At 43.8% G+C, this 20,896-nt stretch overlaps 1 protein-coding gene across 1 annotated transcript in view; it reads right to left on the bottom strand.

Annotated features, from left to right (window-relative positions):
• The window catches only part of B4GALT5 (beta-1,4-galactosyltransferase 5), a 60,344-nt gene extending 40,550 nt beyond the window's left edge, over window positions 1–19,794 (bottom strand). Inside the window, exon 1 of the mRNA XM_090286550.1 lies at window positions 19,539–19,794. Within this exon, the coding sequence (XP_090142676.1) occupies window positions 19,539–19,653 (115 nt within the window). The 5' untranslated portion in view covers window positions 19,654–19,794. The remainder of the gene's footprint in view (window positions 1–19,538) is intronic.
• Between the last annotated feature and the right edge of the window lie 1,102 nt (window positions 19,795–20,896).

Genomic DNA, 20,896 nt, shown 5'->3' on the forward strand with positions numbered 1-20,896 from the left:
AAACAAAAGCCCTAGCTGTACCAGTCCTGTAATGCTCCTCATCACAGTCTGATTAAGGTGCTACGATGCCCTTTGTACCTGTTTTAACCTTGCTCCTTACCCCAAAGGTACATATAACCTGGTTTTTCCAGCAATAGAACACCTCACCCCATGTTTGTAAGGACAGCAGACAGTAAGTAATTCAACAGTCTTAAACATATGCCCCTACAATCACGCTTTCTCACTATCTTTAGTGCATTCCCATCTGCCACGTTTTTTTAACTTATTCACTGTAGTCTGCATTATAAAAACAATAAGTATGTTGATTGTGCTTTTTCTATTTATATACAAGCTTCTCCCTGCCTCACCTCCAATCAAAAAAAATAAAAAAATTCCTGGCATCATCATATCATCATCATTATCATCATCACTATCATCACCCAATGCCAACTTTATAAGTCTTCGGTTTAATAATTAGGAATCAGTTCTAATCTTCCTGTACTGCCTGGGAGACTCAGGAATCCTTTACCAGCTCTATGATCCCGTCTGTAAAACACGGAAGTTGTTCCAGTAACCTTGAATATACTCTCCCACTCTTTTATGTTGTACTTCTTCAGATCCTGTTATATTCTAGATGCGAATTAGTCTCAAAAACACACCTAAGATTACAGTCTCCCAAAAGGCAGAATACCAATCACAGGAGAAGCTGACATTTATTAGACAGGCTCACAACTGTCAGGGACCTTGGTACACATTTTATTATGAGGCAGAAATTATCATCAGCCCATGAAGAAACTGATGTAGGTACAGAATGGCTCGGTGACTTGCCCAGAGTCACAAATTGCAGAGCTGGGACTGGAGCTCAGGTGTGGCTCCAGAGCTCACTGAGGTTTGTATCTCCCAGGTGCAGGCAAATCCCCTTTGTCCTAAACGGAGCACAACAAAGTATGTATAACTTAAGTGTTTCTAAAGGTCTGCCAACCAGATGATTGATAGATAGAAAGCAAGCAAGGTAGCTTTCTACACCTTTGATTTCCAGGAGTCTGAGAATTGGGTATATACTTATTATGCCCACAGTTATAAATATATTATCAAGAAACAAGCTTACTTTCCTCACTACTTTCAAAAAAGCCTGGCTGAGCCTGTGTGTTTATGTTCAGATATGATTAGCTCGGCTCCACGGTTACAGAGTAGCACAAATAAGGTTATGGTGCCAGTTTGACTCCAGGGCAGGCCTGAAGCTTTGCATGAAGAACAACTCTGCATAAGGAGTAGCCTGGGGCAAGTTCCCCAGACCCACTCAGTACGGCAGGAATGCCTAACACCAGTCACAAGGGAGACCTGAACTGAATGGGGACAAAGGTGCAAAACAATCTCTACACCTAGAAAATACCTCAAAATCACATGACAGACACCCACTCTCAATACAAGTAGTCACACCATTCCATTCACAAAAAATAACAGAACCGAGATGGGCTGAAAAAGTGAGTAAGCTCAGCAGAAGTCTAAGGGGCTCTTCCTTAAAAAGCATCAGACGCCCGCCCTGGCCTGAGTGGCTCAGTTGATTGGGTATCATGCCACAAAGCAAAAGGCTGCCGGTTCGATTCCTGGTCGGCGTACATGCCTGATTTGTGGCTTCGGTCCCCAGTCAGGGTGTTTACGAGAGGCAACTGACCAATGTATCTCTCTTACATCGATGATTCTCTCCCTCTCTTCCTCCTTCTCTGTATGTATGTATATATGAATGAATGAACGAACGAATAAATTAAAAAATAGCACCAGGCAGCTTAAGTATACTTTTAAGATCTTAATTTTCACATTAGTTTGCAAAGAGAGAAGTTAGAAAACTTTCTAATCCTCATCCTTCAAAGTGTCCTTTCTGTATAAAGGCAGAAATCGTGCCCAGATCAGTAAAAGTAGGTTTCTCTGGGCTTCACACCTACCACTCCTGTGAGCCTAATCCAGTAATCCAGTCATTGAAGTGTCAGTGCTCCAGACAGCTAATCGCAGCTATTTTTCTTCCTCTAACTACAACTTCTGAGTTTCCACTTCCTCTTCTTAAATCAAAAGAAATCAAAAACAGTGAATGAAAAACTTGATCTAATCAAACGTATCCTGATCCTACAGAAGCAACACAGACTTATTCAGGAGCATACACTCTAGGGGGGAAAAGAAAAGCAGGCTTGGATTCAAATTACACCCCTTGAACAAATCACATACCCCTCCAAGCCCGGTCTCCTCATCTGTAAAACACTACGTCTCAGGGCTGGTGTGTCAATAGGATAGGTAATACACGCGGAACACTTATAGAAAGGGCTCGACAAATGGAGGCAGCCCCTGCTGCCCCGGCCGGGCTGGGAGAAAGGAAGGTGGGTTACTGAGGCGGAGGGGGAGAGTCGGAAATGGAAAGTACTGATGGGGAGGGTCATTTTTGGGAAACCGCCTTTCTCAAACACCACAGTCCTTGCCTAGGTCATAGGAAAGAGTGAAGGGGGGGGGGCGGAGATTCACCATAATGATGTGGGCAAAGTGTTTCACTTTGTCACCCTCCGGTTAGCGAAAAATGTGCAGTCTATAGGAAAAAATCAAGAATATCCTGTGCATCAAGAGACACAGAAATACCTGAAAAGAATTTCAGAAAGCTATGGTGACTATATTTTCAGAATGCAAAACTAGGTGACCTGGTCAGAAAAAATATCCCCCCCCTAAATGTATTTACCAAAAAGTTTTATAAAACCCCTCCCCCTTCACCTCTTCTCCCAAAAACAATTCAGTCCTAAAGCCACCAGGCGGGGCCCAGCCAGGCAGGTGTCTGTGCCAGGGGCAGCCAGGGGACGCAGCGGCCCACAGCAGGATGTCTGAGCACAGTAGGTGAGCAGGGCTGCACTGCACGAGGGGTCACAGCAAGGAAGAGTGAGGAAGCCACCCGGCAGGGAAGAGGGGCTGCCAGGGCGGGGTACCAGAGTACAAGCAGGGCTCAGCGGAGCATCCGCACAGGGAGGAAGGCGCAGCCCGAGGCAGGCTGCAGAGCCCACGAGGGGTAAGGAGGGCATCCATGCGGGTGGATGGCCTGGTGCAGGGAGTGGGAGCTCAAGAAGGGCGAGCAGAAAGGACAGCCCAGCAAAGAGAACTGAACTAGGTTCAGGGTGAGAAGGATGTGCAAAAAGAGACTGGCAAAAGAGTAGCAAGTAAGTAAATATACTAAGGAAAACGGGGGTTAGGATTCTCGCTGTCAGAGAGGAGTTACAAATATGGAAAGGAAGAAAACTAGAACGAACCCTGAGGTGTTGGATTTCAATGGTAGGTATTGGTGTGAACTCACTATTTCCATATACATACATGCAGAACTAAATATAGATGGCAATGTGTGTGTGTGTGTGTGTGTGCCCGCACACACATATATTCCATAACTAGTCTATATACTGAGAAGGCCTAGAAGCCACAACACCCCGATAGCAATGAGCACACCCAGCACTCGGATCTTGGCTTCTAAACACCCACTCTCCACTAAAAAGAATCAGTTCTTTGGAGAAATAGGTGAGTCTAGGTCTGGGGTAAGGGAAGCACAGAAGGTGCCCGAGGAAGTGTTCAAGAATGACAGGTACATGTAAAAAGGACATATGTCACAGCAAAGGGGTTCCCATTGGCCTAATCAGGACAACTGAGCATGGATATAATTAATGACTGTAACATTAAAGTCACAAGTCCATGGTGCTAAAAATAAGTAAACTTTAAAAATTAAAAAACAGGGGTCCCTCCTGATAGTTCCTTTATAGTGGAAAAACTGGGCAGATACCTCCTCAGTCAGGTGATCAAAGTGACTATCATCAGCTATGGGACAAATCACAATCCCATGTCACCTGAAAGGATGCATTGGAAGGACCTATATATATAGATACTTCTGTGATTTTGCTGCCAAAGATGCATAACTTGAAATCTAACCATGAGGCAACATCGGACAAGCCCAAAGCGAGAGATATGATACAAAACGCAGCTGCAGTCACCCAGTCAAGGTCACGGAAGTCAGGAGAGACTGAAGACCTTTCCCAGATTTTCCTGAAGGAGACTCAAGAAACCTGACAACTAAACACAATGGGTGACTCTGAACTGGGTCCCTCTGAGACTATGTTAATTTCTTAATGTTAATGGTTGCATTGTCCTTTGTTGGAATACCCTTGTTTGTTATGAAACATACTCTAGCTTAGGGGTGACAGGACATCCTATCACCTAAAGGTTCAAAAAAAAGTCGTATTGTATTTGTAACTTTACTGTAAGTCTGAGATTTCAAAACTTCTTAAAAATCATTTTTTAAAAGTTTACATTTCACATTATACAAAAAATGTATACAAATTACATCACATTTTGTCTTACAGACAGTTCTGCTACAACGCTTATTTTGCTTATTTTAAAAATGCACATTTGTTCCAACACAACTGGTGTATTTGGGAACAGTGTGAGCATAACTGGAATGCCACATTTGCTTTGCATGATTTCACCCAAGAGGAACACCCAGAAAACCACACCTGGCTGAATGGACGCACACGTATGCACACACCTCAGACATCTATCTACCGGCGACCTCAGTCCACCAAGCAGGTGCCTCATGCCCATCTCTTACAGCTCTCCCGTTACAGCCCTCCGTACTGTTTTAGTCACCTTCTTCCCACCGCGACACAGCAACTCCCAAGTTACAGACGACCCCCACAAGCAAACTTCCAGTTTTTTCAAGGCGCCCTGTTTGGGGTTGTTCTCAACCATTTAACGTGTAAAACTGTGCTGATGTTTTTATTAGGTTCCTTTTTAAAAATGTGTCACCGGTGAAGTTTTGAGTGTTGGGCGCCTACGTCATCTTTTCCATAACTCTATGGTTTTATTTTTACAATTTTTTAAAATCCTCACAGGAAGACATTTTTTTCTTTGCTTTTAGAAAGAGAGGAAAGGAGAGAGAAAAACATCCATCTGAGAGAAGCATCGATTGGTTGCCTCCCATACGCACCTGGACCCGGGATTGTTCGCGTCCGAACTGGGCACTGAACCCGCAACCTACGTATGTGCCCTGACTGGGAATCAAACCTGCAACCCTGTGGTTAAGGGATGACGCGCCAACCAACTTAGCCACACGGGCCAGGGAAGCACCATGGTTTCTAATCAACACTTTTGTATAGCATGGTGATTTTTACGAACACTTAAGTCATGTTATAGCAAGACTTTAATATAATCATGTTTATATAAAAGAATAAATTATAGGACATCAATAGTACCCATTCTGTACATATAGGTATTTTTTAACAGAGGGTAGAAAAAGAAAACGTCACATTTAGGTTCAACTTAATCATTTCTAACTAAGAAGCAAAGGAATATACTGAGTTTTCATCATGTCTAATGTTCCAGGTGAAATCTTACAAAAGGGCTAGGGGATTGCAGGTCAGCCTAGAGAATGTCACGTAAATGAACTCCAACTATACATTTAATTCCACAAACTACAGACTTAAGAGGACAACATGTGTCACACGGCTACATCTGAAAAACCAAAGGGAAAAACGGTAGTCATGTGCATGTTTAACGTGGCCAGACCATCCAACCTTTGGTTTCTGCTCAGCTGACCTGATGTACCTTTGAATAGTTCTCTCATTCAAAGTTTAGTTACTCTTGATGAACTCGAGAAAAAATACCAACCTGGAGAAAAATAATCACCAAGTACGAATAAGTTTCTCAGAAAGCCTTTATCTCAGCTGTGTAGAATCCAATCAAAAGAGGAGAGAGATTAAATATTACATGTTCATATTAAATTGGCCACACTGTTAGAACATTTAAAGAAATTTGAAATTCTTCTATTTAATTTTAATAATATTTAGAAATGAGATTAAATCAACTTGTCACCAAACGGGTTAGCACTTCCCATCAAGTCTTCCATATACTGACTGGCAAACACCGCAAATATGTTTTCTTTATAGTTTTCCTCTCCAGAATTTCTTGCCAGAAATAATCTTAGATCAAGGCACTATGTGGAGTTACAGTAGGGAAACACAGAACTAACCAGGAAAAGATGTTATAGCAAAGAGAATATAACAGGTTGTTCTAGCACAAACACAGCATTTACTAAATCGCTACTACCCTTCTAAAATCAGTTCTCTTGGCCTAGCAATTCTTAAGGTACAGAAAAAGAAAATGAAAACCCTTGTGATAAAAAGATGATTGTGAATAAATTACTTAATTTCCTTTTATCATTCCTAAAGTTCACTTAATAGTTTTAAAATACTGTTCGACAGAAGAAGGATGGTAATCTTTGGTAGATCCCAATTAAACATGATTCTGGGATGTTTCTGATGCCACAAGCTTACATAAATAATCTGTTTGTTCAAATATCACAATGAAAACGGTCAGTTTTTCACATATACATTACAACCTGAAACTAGAGCTTCTATCTATGCAAACTGTTTTGCTATTTTAATAACAGAACTATTAAATTAATAGAACTAACAATACTCAAATTAAGAGGTTAGTGGTGTTTAATTTGTGGCTACTGAGGAGCGATACTAAACATGCATCACAAAATCTGTGCCAAAACAAGTCCTAAAAGAGGTATTTTTCCCATTCTTTCCATTGCGAGCTTTGCACTTGGTTTCGGTCAAAGCTGATGCAAACAGCTAGAGAAATGAGCAATATATTCTCAGGAAAAAACCAAGGGAACCGAAAGAACCCAGGTGGCACGCGCGCCAGAGCCTCAGCATCCCGGCCGTAGCACCTGCTCCTCCAGCTCAGCAGGCCTTGGAGGCACCGCCAGGGCACGGGAAGGCTTATCCTTTGCAAACATGCTGACCCTGTTCTTCCAGGTCTAAACGTCCAGGGTTTAAATGAAGGGCAGGGTAATGGGAAAAATTAAATGCCCCGGAAACTTCGTTGTAATTAACTGCTTCAGCCCTGCTCTGCTGTGTACCAGTTCATCCGAGCTGCTAACACAGCAGGAGGTTTCTTTCCTTCCCTTTCTCTCCCTGTCCCAACTGAGCATGGCGATGACGGGACCGTGGAAGGGGGAGGGGACCCACCTGTACCATGACCTGCAAACACCTGACAAATATTCTCTCCTTTAAACCTCACAGTAATCTTGTGCTGATAGACTGTTTGTCTTCACTTTTCACATATTAAGAAATACTCATTTCAAGAGATCGGAACAAAAAAGAAATCCAATCATCCAAAAGCTTTAAAAAGCCAGATAAACGAGCCAAAGCCTCTACTTACGTTCCATTTTGCTTTGTTTTGTTGTTTTATTTTTTGGCCGGGGCGGGGGGTGTTCGTTTGGGCCCTATCACCTTTATAATTTTCATAAACGCAAAGGTCACATCACGCCCCGGCTGCTGTGGCTCAGTGGACTGAGTGCCAGCATGAGAACTGAAAGGTCACCAGTTGATTCCTGGTTCAGGCACGTGCCTGGGTTGCGGGCCAGGTCCCTGGTTGCCAGCATGCGAGAGGCAAGCAATCAATGTATCTTCACGCATGGATGTTTCGTTCCCTCTCTTTCTCCCTCTCTTCCCCTCTCTCTACAAATAAATAAATAAAATCTTTAAAATAAAAGGTCACATCAAAAAATTACCTTTGTTCATGGAAGCCCATTATACTATTCACTCTACCTTTGTATATGTCTGAAATGCTTTATAACAAAATAAAATAATTAAGGAAAAACCTTATCTTAAACATAAAGCCAACCAAAAAAGTAGCTCTTACCCCCAGTGCCAAATAAAATTCAAATAAATCCAAATCTTTTAATTCACACAAATCTTAAAGATTTCTAGATACTTAAAACCAGAATGAAAAGCCAAGCACGCAAATGAAGCCAGCAATGAAACAAAAATCAAACCAAAACCAAAACACTTCACTTCCCCCCACGCTCGATTTCAGAGACACATGTGTGCGCATGCACACCCACACACCCACACACCCACACACACACACACACTGCACAGTGAAGGATTCCACTTGTCCCTTCCACATAAAGTAACTAATAAATGCCGGCCTGACACTAGTCAAGCTCAAGCTTTTACTGAAAACTAATCTTAGCAACAGCAGCAAGGTGATTTCCACCTTCCATCCAACAGCACGAAGCCCTAGAGACCAGCTATTTATAAATAACAGACTTACTTTCTATACCATCATATGAATTTCCAACTTAAGAAAGTGTTTCTTCCTCATCTATCCTTGAAAGAAGTATAATATTAAACAATTTATCAACTCTTAGGTAAAAACTATCTCTTAAAAACAGGCAAGCATAGTCAAGACATAAAGGTATAAGTATTATCATAAATCTGAAAACACCAAAGCCATTAACCTAAATACTTTTCTAATTAAAAATCAGAAACCGAGTTCCTAGCAATGTGTAAGAATTTTTGTATCTGCCCCATCCTGAACGAGGACTGATTATATTCCCACACTTATCAACTTTTTGAATCTAAATTTCAAGTTTCGATACAAGACAAATCATCAATACATTCATTTGAGATTTGAAATTTCAAAGCATTATCATACACATACTATACAAGATACAGCGCACTTAAAAGGGTTGAAATCCATGTTGAGTCCTAAGTGGATAAAACTTAGAACTCCTTCCTGTCACCTGCCTGCAAACCAGGTCCCTACATAACCAAATATTGGACGGCATTGGGCCTAATTAATCTGAAACTATACTGTGAATCACACTTTCAATCACAGTTAACGTTTTTACAAATCCATCTTGTCTTTATTTAATCCTTTTAGTCTCTCACCTTGAAGTCTTAATAGTACATCAACCTTTACCTTAACCCAAATGAGCAGGAAACTGGCTTGCTGTACCTTTTAGGACCTCAGTTTTTTTGGCCTCAACCTTACTTCACTGACTTAACAGAATGTTTACTGAGAGCAATCACTGTGCCCCCAAACAGTGCTCCCAAACAGTGCTCGTTCCAGGCACTAGAGAGATGCGGCCCACGCACTTGACACTGAATCAGAGGTCTGAGGATGGGCAGGAGGACAGGATCTGGCCAGTGAAAAAGACAAGGACAGAGCCTAGTCTGTGCTGGAAACCAGGTGCACGCCCTCATAGCTGGAGGGAAGGGAGGGGAGCAGCACAATGAAGCTGGAGAAGGGGGCGGAGGCCAGATCACCAAAGGCCTTACATGCTACTGTAAGGAGTTTGAACTTTATCCTAAGAGCAGTGAGAGCCATTGAAGGGTAGGAGACAAGATTCATCATCTGACAAATACAGCAGTCCCTCCCTATATTGCGGTTCACTTATCGCGGCCTCACTGTATCGCAGGATTTTTAAAAATATTATATTTAATTATTTATCGCGGATTTTTCGCTCTATGGCGGGATTTTGCAGTACCATATACGTATGTTGTTAAAGTTACGTAGGTTTAAGAGTGTAGAATAAATGTAAGGTTCCTACTTCGTGGGGGGTGGGGGGCGTCTGGAACACAATACCCGTGATAAGTGAGGGAATACAGGACTTCCTGAGCACCTACTAAGTGCCAGTCTTCTAAGTCCGACACTCTTCAAGGTGGAAGGGAAGAGGCCTCAGCATGTAAATGCAACCCTCCTGCGCTGGCCCCCTGAGCACCGGTGTTATGAAGAAACTCCAGGCCATTGCTCATCACCATCAGCATGCCTGCTCAGGAGAGTAACAGCAGACACATCCCCTACAGCTACGAACGCCACCCCTGCCACGGGGCCCAACGGGGTAAGGCATTAAACTGAATGTCTTTGCAAGAATTTCTCTAAATTTTTTTTGCTGTCTTAAATGTCTACACATTCACTATTATTCCCGACAATTAAGGAATGTTAACACTAACTGGACTGAGCCCTCAGTTGAACACATCTGTCTAGGAGCATAAAATTGTTTTACTAGCCTAAAGCCGTGTTCCCTAGCTGAAGACTTAAAAAGTAACAGAGATAGAATGTCGGCTTCTTTCATCACTGTACCCTCAAATACCTCACTGTTGGGGTGTAACCTGTAGAGATTAATGGTGTTAGTTCTAAAAACATAACCAAATCAGGTAAACGCAAAGCCAATTTGTCATTTTTTTCCATTTATCACAGGCCCCAAAACATAAAGACTTTCTAGGTACCCTCACATCTTTAATCACTACCATTATCACTCACATTTAGATAAATGCTTTTGAAGTTCAGGTGACACCAGGAAAAAGACTCAAACTGCCATATTTCATCATGAGAGTTGCAGGAGTCCAGCAGGTTCTACATGTTAGATTTTTCTATTTCCTCATTCTTTAGCACTTTCTTCATTTTCTGATCATGTTTTGAAGGCAACAGAGGAAAAAAGAATCCTGTGCTCATATCACACACCTCCTAGTCATCCAGAGACCATCCTGGCCTTTCTTGTCACCACCTGCCACCTTGTGTCTGTGCCATCAGCTCCAGGGGGGTGGGGGTAGGGACGGGGAAACAGAATGCTCTGGTGAATAAAAAATTATCAACTGGTAATCAGAGAATCAGAAGAAAGGAAAAACATACTTAGTACCAAAGGACCAGAATAGACATTTCTCCAAACAAGATACCCAAATGGCCAATAAACACATGAATAGGTGCTTAACATTGTATTAGTCATTAAGGAAATGCAAAGCAAAACCACAAGGAGCTACATTATAACACCTTCTACAATATCTATAACCAAAAGGAAAGAAAGAAAACACAGGAAATAACAAGTGTCAGTCAGTACACAGACACACTGGAACTCTCCTACATTGCTGCTGGAAATGTAAATTGGTGCCGGCATTGCGGAAGAGCCTGGCAGTTCTGCAAAGAATGAAACAATTCCCATACACCTCAGCCATTCCACTCCTAGGTATATACCCCAAAGCACTGAAAACAGGGACTCAAACACATACAGGTACACCAAAATTCATAGCAGCGAAATTCACAATAGCCAAAAGGTGGAAACAACTCTAGTGTCCATCAACAGACAAATACATACAATGGAATACTATTCAGCCCTAAAAAATGCAGTTTTGCCATATGCTAATCCTACGGCACCAATGAACCTTGAACCCAACCCATCATGCTAAGTTAAATAAGCCAGACACAAAAGGACAATTCTATGATTCACTTAAATGAAGTATCCAGAAAAGGCAAATTCACAGAGACAGAAACTAGACTGAGGCAGGAGTTACTGCTTAATGGTAACAGAGTTTCTGTTTAGGGTGATGAAAAATTTTGTAAATAGTGGTGATGGCTGCACTACATGGTACATGTAATTAACGCCACTGAGTTGCACACTTAAATTACCAAAACACGTGGCAAACTTTATATTATATGGATTTTACCACTACCCACAAAAAACAAACAAACAAACAAAAAAAAAAACCAGCACAGAAACAAAAAGTACACAGTAAAAATGAATTCCAAGTCACTTCAAAATCAGGATTATTGCAGGAATTCCTTCCCCCGGCGTATGCAGCCCACCAGTGCCGAGGCTGACTCGCCCAGGCAATGGCTTCTTCACGCGCATCATTAAATGTTTAAGAGCATGCAATGCAGCAGACACTCTCCTAGGCACAAGGAAATTACAACCCAGAAAATGTCCTTATCATTACCTACAGATTACAAAGATATGGATAAAATGGGCTTTTCTTAAAACAGATAAAAGAGTAAATGTTTTTATTTAAAATACACAGATTCAAGGTAAGTACATCAAGAATCCTAAAGCCAGTCTTAGCATCACCTTTGCTCCACCTGGTTTAACTCCCTTAAATTGGCAATTTTGTCACTTTCCTGACCTGGAATATAAGATTTTTCTTCTTTTAACTACACAAACATAACCACAACACGGCATTCAGCAGAATACTATTTTCTGACTTCCATCAGCCAATGATCTACTGATCAGAAAATATACACATCGCAATCATGAATATAATTTAAGAGCTGGTGCCTAAAAGAACTCCTCAAAATGGGCTAATTAGCAGTTCTATCTGGAAAAATACTTCTATTTTTTCCTCTAAGTTTAGGGGTGTTCAACACATGGGAATCAAGCAAAAGTTTAAATGTCTATTAATCATACTTTGAGGACCACCTGAAAGGTGAAAAAAAGTTCCCTTTTTACTGATAGTTAAATGTTTTATAGCTCTTTAATAATAAGAGTTGAGCTTACCAGTAAACCCTAGATTAAGTTTTAAAACACAACACTGAGCATTCCTACAATGTACAGTTTCTTGTACTTAGTACTACACATTTTTCATCTCTGTAATTAGGCCACTAATTGCCTCACAGCACTGTTTATAATTGATGACAGTAACTAAGGTACCTCAGAAACAATGACCAGGCTCCCTTCTGGTCCCTGCGAAGTACCTGCATATCTCTGTCACCTGGGATGGAGGAGGAACAATACCTAGCGCCTAATAATTGTGTGCTCGAACTAACAAAAGCAGGGCGGAAAAGGGGAGAATTCGAGAAGAGAGAGCACTTTAAATTATTCAGTGTGATTCCCATGCTTGGGAAAACACGGGACCAGCAGAAGGTATGAATGTTCTACAGTATAAAGCCACAATGGTAAAAAAAAAAAAAAATGAAATATTCATTTTCACTTAACATCTAATTACCTGGAAGACTGAGGATGGGGCAGGAGCTAGTAAGTCCAAGGCTCTATTTCATGCTTAAAAGCAAAAGTGTGATTCTAGAGGCAAGGACTGATTTAGCAAATGAAGACTGAGAAGGATTCTCAGAGGACAAAAGGGGGAGAGGGACGGATGTCTTATCATCCAAAAGATATTCCATAAAATTCGTTGAGTTCTTTCCCTTTAACCAAGACAACGCAAATTTCCTTTCCCCCCCTTTCTTTGTCACAACAATTTCAAAGATGGACTTCGGCGTAGAAATCCTAAGTCTTCTTTCTAAGACACAGGTCCTAAAACAAGAGCATTGCAGTACAACCTTTGCCATTCACCCCGAAAAGTCTGATGATCACACACAAACACTTCATTCCAGCAGCACCTCGGAATCTATGGCTCGGTATTTCATTCAAAGTGGGAGAGACTAAGTGAATGAGAAAACTGAATTCTTAAAAATGGGGTGTCTTTTAATAGTGATGGGAGTCACTATTTCTTTTTATATACTTCAAGGTTCAACTCGCACTTGCTTAGAACCATGTTAACATCAGCTCTAAAAGGGACCCCGGAATCTGTCCAGTCAGCGAAGTTGGCAGATGAGACTGAAGTGCAAGGTCATTATCTAGCTATTGGTACTGTCAGACTGGAGCCCAACCCTCCGACCTCTCTGTAGTACGCGCCCTAGACCCACTGGACATCTCCCACGGTTACAAGCAGTAACTACAAATATGGGGGCTTTGTGTCAGGCCCTGTGTTAAGCCATTTCGCAGGCACGGTCCACTTAATTCTCACAATGCTCAGCAAGAGAGTACCCTCTATTTGGCAGATAAGAAAATTGAAAATGATTGGCTCACTCAAGGCTGATTCAAACCTAAGTCTGGCTGATTTCTAAGTTCTAGTTCAGTCCAATTCTATTGTCCTTACCATAGCCTACAGGGCCCGATTCCTCCCACCTTTCTGAACTCATCTCCTACCATTCCCTCATCATTCACAAAGCCCAGTCAACCTTCCCTCGAGCTCATACCTGCCTCGGGGACTTACATGTGCTGAATGCCCCCCAAACCCACCCCAACCATCACCCCCAGATCTGTGAGTGACTGGTTCCACCCTTTCAAGTCAAATCCCACCTCTTCAAACAGGCTTTCCCTAACCACTCCATCTAAAATAGACTCTCAGTCCCACCATTATTTGAAATTACCTTGTATACTGGCTGTCTCTCCATTAGAATAAAAGCACCACAAGGGTAAAAACTTCCAGAAATGTTCCTCTATATTCATTGCCCAATACCCAAAAGAGTATCTGACGAGGAGGCACTGAAAAAACTATTTGTTGGATAAAGGGCTGAATACCTGTGCCTGAACCCCCATCTCGTTAAGGGCCAGTATCATACAATTTAGCAACTGATTATATACTATCTTCTATTTTTCTCAAGTTGTTTCTTGTGATTCATCTTGTCTTTTCAACCATATTGGATCTGCCTCAGGGATATAATTTTCTGCTTTGGGCAAGTTAATGACTCAACGCAGGCTTATATGATCATCTATAATAGGGAAGAAGCAGTCAAAAGTCTAGAATTCAAATATCTCCCATAGCCCATAAACACGAGAGGCAGACGCTCAACTATTGTATTAAATAGTGTATTACTGACTCACAGATCTTAAATTCCTTTACTATTCTCACGACTTATTACAAAAATGCAGTGTGTAAAGAAATGCACTCCTTTATTTGGCTAGTATTAGAAACTAAGGAGTAACCGCTCTTTCACTAATAGTGCACGCAACCCTCCCTCTTCTCATGACAGTGCCATTCATTCCCTTAAGCCAACACCCAATCTGTTTCCTTCAGATTATCTTTGATCTCGACCAACATTAACTCCCGGTTTTCGCTATTTCTTCGACAGGCCTCAGCAACATCACATTCCTTACTTCTTGCTTGTTGAAGCGCTGTTTGCTTTATATAGCTGGATGTGTTCAACATATTGGCCGTGATCTCAAAAGCTGTAAAATTAGAGCAATTAGGTCAGTCGCATTTTGGCGTCTAGGGCTTTGGAATTCCCACCCCCTTGAAGAGCTCTGAAGAGTCACGGCAACACCAACAGACCTTCCTCCTGGTGAGTTACTACACGGTGCTTTCACTGGCCTGTCCGGCACTGGGTGGGAAACTAGATTGGAGCAGAACCATCTACTGGCTTGAGTATCGGTGGCCTGGAAGAGTAACTGATACTGTCTGAACGGCTGCTCCCAAAGGCTGTCCAAGTCTAGCAGATTTTCACTGTTAAAGACATTTCAGCTCCAAACCCAAGACCTTGTTTCCAACACGGCAAAATTCTGTAGACAGGACATAAAACATGACCAAAGTCCTGGTCAACAGGGTGCTGTGCAGATTTATAACTTTGACCTGTTCTCCAAATATGGTTTCCGTCTAAGAAGGATATGATGAATGATATGATATGAAAGAAAATACGTGTGTGCATATGCAGGCACATAATGAAGGGAGGAGTGTGTCTTTAACAGGGTGAGGTTTCTTAATTTTCTAACGTAAAATAACCCACATTGCACCATATTTATTTTATTCCAGAGAAACTCAGGAACTAAGTGCGCTGATGCATTTAGAGCACATTTTCACATGAGAAACAATGACAAAAGGCTATTTTCATACAATAATAAACAATGATGAAAATGTCCTCTGGTTATTAGAAAAAGTTGTATTCAAAGATATAAAATAGGTCCAATATTTGTACAGAATGTGAATACATTTTCAACTTTCTATATGTAAAAGCAACTCATTAAAAGTTTGATTAAGAAGTAGTTCTAGTTTTTCAACCAGCTTTGTTTTTTGTGCCAAGTGTAAGATCAGAGAATCAAGTGACTTGCTCAAGGTCATCTGGTCAAGTCAGGCGGGATTAGAATTACTGGTTCCTGCTCTCCAAAAGCGCTCAGCCATAAATCAAACTTTTCTTGGGACCAAGCAGGCCAAAAGGGAAAAACCATTCTGCATTTCCTTTCCTCAACAGTCAAAAGACTAAAAAAAAATTAGTTTAAGCGGTAGAACTACAATTTCTAAAATTTAATCAATGCATAGTATATTGCCTCTAACCATGCACAGGCCCCTCTCTGAAAACTGGCAATGTTTAACAATTTGCAAAGCTCAGTAACCTCTATACAACCTTCCAATAGGATGGCACCATAAACTAATTAATATGGGGTTTCTCTCTCTGTCTCTCTCTCTCTCTCTTTTTTTTTTAGAGATGGGAAGGGAAAGAGAAAGAGGGAGAAAAACACTGATGGGTTGCCTCTCACACGCCCCCAAGTGAGGACCCACCTGCAACCCAGACATGTGCCCTGACTGGGAATCAAACCCGTGATCTTCCAGTTTGCAGGCCAGAGCTCAATCCACTGAGCCACACCATTGAGCAACTAGCCAGGGCTAATTAGATGTTTTTAAATAAGTACTTCATATACACATCAATAAACTGTTCACATATCTTCTAAAAGATGTGGTAAGACTGGAATATGGAAGTACTCTGAGCTCTTAGGTCTTTTTCAAGGTAAAGGGTCATAAATAAGTTCAAAGTTTTCTTCAGAACCCTGAAAGGAATAGGGATATTTCATCAGTGCAGGTAAAAATAAGTGATTAAACAAGAACCACTCAAGCACTGGGGCAGACAGGACTAGCGAAAACAAGGTTTTTTATCACCATATATCACCTTCCTCTTCCTTTTTCAAATCCACCACTTCCATCATACCTTCTGCCCCATTCTTCTCGTTTCTACTTTTAAATTGCTGATATAAAACATTAATTTTGAGTTAACAACCACAATAAAACAATGTCCAATGAAGCCATATTTTAAAACATACTAACTGGTTTGGGGTGGGGTTATTAAAGTAGCTAAAAGTACTTTGTATTTGTTACAAACTCACTATAGTCATATTTAGTAATTTTCCTCACATCCAATTTCCTTGGGCAAACAGTACCATCACCCGACTTCAGATGACCCCTCAAGCCCAGGGATAGTTCCCTTTGCTCTGAAACTATGAGTCACTGATATTAGAGCTGGCATTGTGACTGGGTTATATTATATGAACAACTTTAAAACTTTTAAAACCAGCATGATTTTTCTAATCTCAAATTCAAGTCTACCTATTTCTGAATATAGTTGTAACACCCTCTTGGAGCGATGATTTCTCGTTAGCCTTTGAGCAAAATGTGGCCACAGGGTATACAAAGCAAATCAAAAGCAAGGACTGGAAAAAAAATTAACCCGGAAAAAAATAGAAGTCTGACACCTTTCATTATGCCAGAAAATAACTGTCATTACTAAGAAATGTATTAGGTTGAGCCATACCAAACTGCCATTATATACAACTATCTGCCCTGCAAAAACAGAAATTTCATATGATTTGACCTAACATTATTTTCTAAGCTCATTTTAATAAGTACCCCAAATAAGGTTTTCATAAAGCACATAAAACCTTATAGTTTTCTAGACTGCCTTAACCGTTGGAAAGATTTGCCACACCACTGTCCAAACCTGGTCATTTGAAAAATTTAAGCTTATTAACAGGAAAGCCAAGTAAAACCACCAAACTGGCTGAATGTAACCACTCCACATCCTTTTTCCAGCTTCCTGTTTCCCACTAACAGAACAGAAAGCCTGAGCAGATCTGCCTTTTAGAAGACTTGCATTTAAGGAGATACAATGAAAAACTGTAGTGCTTTGCAGCCTTTTCAACGATAGTGTATAGGAATGTAAACGTGGTAGATGCCCATCACCTTTCACTGGCTCCCACTGACCTAAAAATCTACCACTGAGGAATTCTAAGTTGGTAAGTTCCATTTCTGTTGGAGAATCTGGCTTCTAATCCTCCTAATCAAAAAGGTGATTACCAACTCAGGGAGATACATTTTTTCCATGTAGATATGGCTGACTTATGTACCCACAGCAGAAATAACCTGTCACTTTCACAAAATGGGTTATGACTACAAGGTTGACTCTAGATCCAAATCCATCATTTCACACCCATTTTTATCAGTTTAACATCCAATATGTGAATGAACTCTTCTCAATTAATTTCACTAGTTACTCAACCTGTTCTTCTGCCAAAATTCTATCTACTGATACATCATGCCATATACTCTGGCTTCCTAGAGGGATGCTTTTCCTAAGACACCTCATAAACTGTTAGGGCAATCTGACGTTGTCTATTCTATCTTCCTAGACCTAGTTCATAGTACAAACCATCAATATGAACCACCAAGTGAAATCTCCTGCTCTATCTAGAAATGTCTCTATTCAGCTAGTTCAGTAGGTATGGATGGGTCAACAGAGGACAGCCCTAGTCATTATTACAATCCTAATGGGTATTTCCCTGTAGTTAATTAAACCACCAACCTCTTCCTAGCACACAAATAACCTAGACTTTTTCTAGCAGAATTCACTCTCCTTGCCCCACCCCCTGATCATTTTTCACCCAAAACTTAGGTTTTCTCTAGAGCCCCCATGGTGAGGCCAAGTCAGGCAAATATACTCCTGGAACCTTCCATCTACTTCCCTTTTCTCTAAAGTTTTTTTTTTTCTTTTAATGAAAACTACGGATCATGTACAGTGCTAAGTGCTTTAAAAGGAAATTTATCCATTTCTGCCCATAAAACCCTACGAGGTTAGGATCAGTACCATTTTACAGAGGAGAAAAGCTGAGGTTTAACAAACTACCCAAGGTCAGATAGGGCAGGGATTCAAATGCAAGTCTGACCTCAACGTCCTCTGACCTTAACCCCCATGCTGTGCTTCCTTCCAATCGCTCTTCCTGTCCTAGGTGTCTGTTCTGCGGTCCTATCAAGTCCTGGGCAGGGCTCCCTTTCCTTCGGCGGCTGTCTTTCCTTTATAGGGCATGCCTTTGAGAAGGAGTACCCATTCCATCCTTTCCTCCCCTTCGCACCTGACACCATTTCCCCAAGGCCCTCATCATATTCCTCCTCTAGGGCCCACTTAAATGTCCCCTCTGACTCGAGAGTAGGCACCACGGAATCCTGAGGGCCACCTCTTGCCCTCGAGGCTAGGAGAGGGCAGAAGTGGACGAAAAGAGCAGGGCGCAGACAGCACCTTACTCTTCACTGGGGAGGAAACTGTGGCGGAGGGCGGGGAGGGCGGTTTGAGATGTAGCCGGGAGGTAGAAACGACGGGGAGAGGGTGGCCCCGTGTGCCCTTGGGGGTAGGCGGGGCAGAGAGAGGAAAAGGCCGGGGACGCTCCGGCGTTAGTGGCTTGAATGAGGAGTGGACCTCCCCACGGGGAGGGAGGGGGCCACTGGGCGAGGAGAGGGATCCAGCCGCTGGGAAGAGAATGGGAGTATCAGGGAGGATCTGGAGGTGGAGGTAACAGGGGAAAGTGGAGGGAAGAACGGGCCAGGGATGATGAGCAGGAAACGGTGGGGTCGCCGGGGAGGTGGTAGGGGGAGGATGGACGGCAACGGGGAAGGCGGGCGCCTCCCGACCCGGGAGCGGGGTCCCGCGGCTCGGCGAGAGGAGGCGGGCGGGCGAGCCGGGGGGGCGGGGGGGGGGGTTCGGGGTGCACGGAATGCCGGGAACGGGGGCTTGGAGACCCCGGGGGAGGAGGAGCGGGAGTTCTGGGGCCGTGGAGCGGGAAGCGTGGGTGCTAGGACGCTAAGGGCGGGAAAGGGGGAGTCCCGGCACGAAGGAGGGGTGTGTGAAAGCACGTTGCGTTCGCGAGGGGATGGGACTAGGAGGGCAGGAGGCTGGCGAGCGGGGTGGGGGTGGGGGGAGTTCCGGAGCCCGTCGGGGTGCAGAGGGCGGGAACGTCCTGGCGTCTCCCGAGGATCAGGCCGGGGTCCCCGCAGTTTTCTGGGCGCCAGGCTCGGGGTCGCCTCCGGGCCGGGATTCCCCGCAGGGCGGGGCTTCCTGGAGTCCCCCCGAGGCCAGAGCAGCTGCCCCCGGGTCCCATGCCCCCTTCCTACCTATACCGGGAGCCACATAGACGAAGTAGAGCAGCGAGGACGAGAGCGAGAAGAAGAAGAGCGCGGCGAGCAGCGAGCGGCGCGGTAGCCGCAGCAGTCCCCGGCGGACGCGCATGCTGCAGCCGGCGGCCGCTGGAGGGCCGGGCCGGGCCTGCTCCCACCAATTCCCGTCCGCCGCCGCCTGGGCCTCCGCCGCCGCCGCCGCCTGGGCCTCGGCCACCACCTCCCGGGTCTCGCCGGCCGCCGCTGGCCGCTGCCTCGCCGCTCCCAGCCGCCGGCCGCCGCGGGCCGGGACACATGAAGCGGGCGGGGGCCGCAGCGGCCCGGAGCGAGCGCAGCGGCGGGGGCGGGGCGGGCCGCGGGGGGCGGGGCGGGGCGGGGCCAGCGCTGCCGGGCACCGTCGCCAAAGACCTGCGCGCGCGCGCGCTCGCCACAGGGTCCCGCCGCGGCTCGGCGGCCCGAAAGCAACGTCGCCAAATGGCGACAGCCCCTCTCCTGTCGCGGCCACCGCCCAGGCTTTCGGGGAACATCGTTCAAGTGCCCGTCGGCTCCGCGCTTTGGCACCCCCAACCCAGGAGCCAAGGGGCCGGGGCCGTCTGCAATGTATGAAGCGGCTGGTCGCCAACTGCGGCGCAAGGTCTAGGACTGTAGGCACTGAAGCTCGATATACGCCTTCATTCATTCACGCATTCACTCATTCATTCAGTTCACCATTTATGGGACGCCAGACATATGCCAGACACCGTTCCTGACGCTGGGGAAGCGACCAAGAACAAAACAAACAAAATCTGTGCCTCCTTGGAATTTCCATTCAAATGGGAGGAGAAAACGAAACAGATCAAGCAGGTATCAGGTGCCGATAAGCGATATGAACACAATAAAACAGGAGAACGTGAGGAGGGAGCTAGTGGGGTCAAGGAAGGCCTCACTGAGCAGGTGACATGAACTGAGACATAAAACGGTGAATAGCAGATGCAAAGGCCTGAAGTTAAAAAGCCTGATCTTTCCCCAGGTGGACTCCAGTAAGGTAGAGAGAGCTGCAGGGGTGCGGCTGGAACCCCAGACGGGGTTCTCATCCCACAGAATTATAAGGAATGTAATGATAACAGTTATCAATGTGAAGACTTGTGTTGAAAGATACTGGGTTTTATTTATCTCTTTACATACCCCCAACATTCCTGAAATATGTGTTCTTCTTATTCCTATGATTTAAAATAGAGAAAAAGAAACAGGCTCCTAGAGGGAGAAGAAATTCACCCAAGCCTGGGAGTAAGGGTAAGGGCTCAAAGCAAAACTGATCTGTCTCCCAAGGCAGATCCTTGAGCACTAGGTTGTAGCTGCCTCAGCCTTCCATCTGG

This window comes from Furipterus horrens, unplaced genomic scaffold (assembly GCF_987537825.1).
Source record: "Furipterus horrens unplaced genomic scaffold, mFurHor1.1.pri manual_scaffold_8, whole genome shotgun sequence".
Taxonomy (NCBI): domain Eukaryota; kingdom Metazoa; phylum Chordata; class Mammalia; order Chiroptera; family Furipteridae; genus Furipterus; species Furipterus horrens.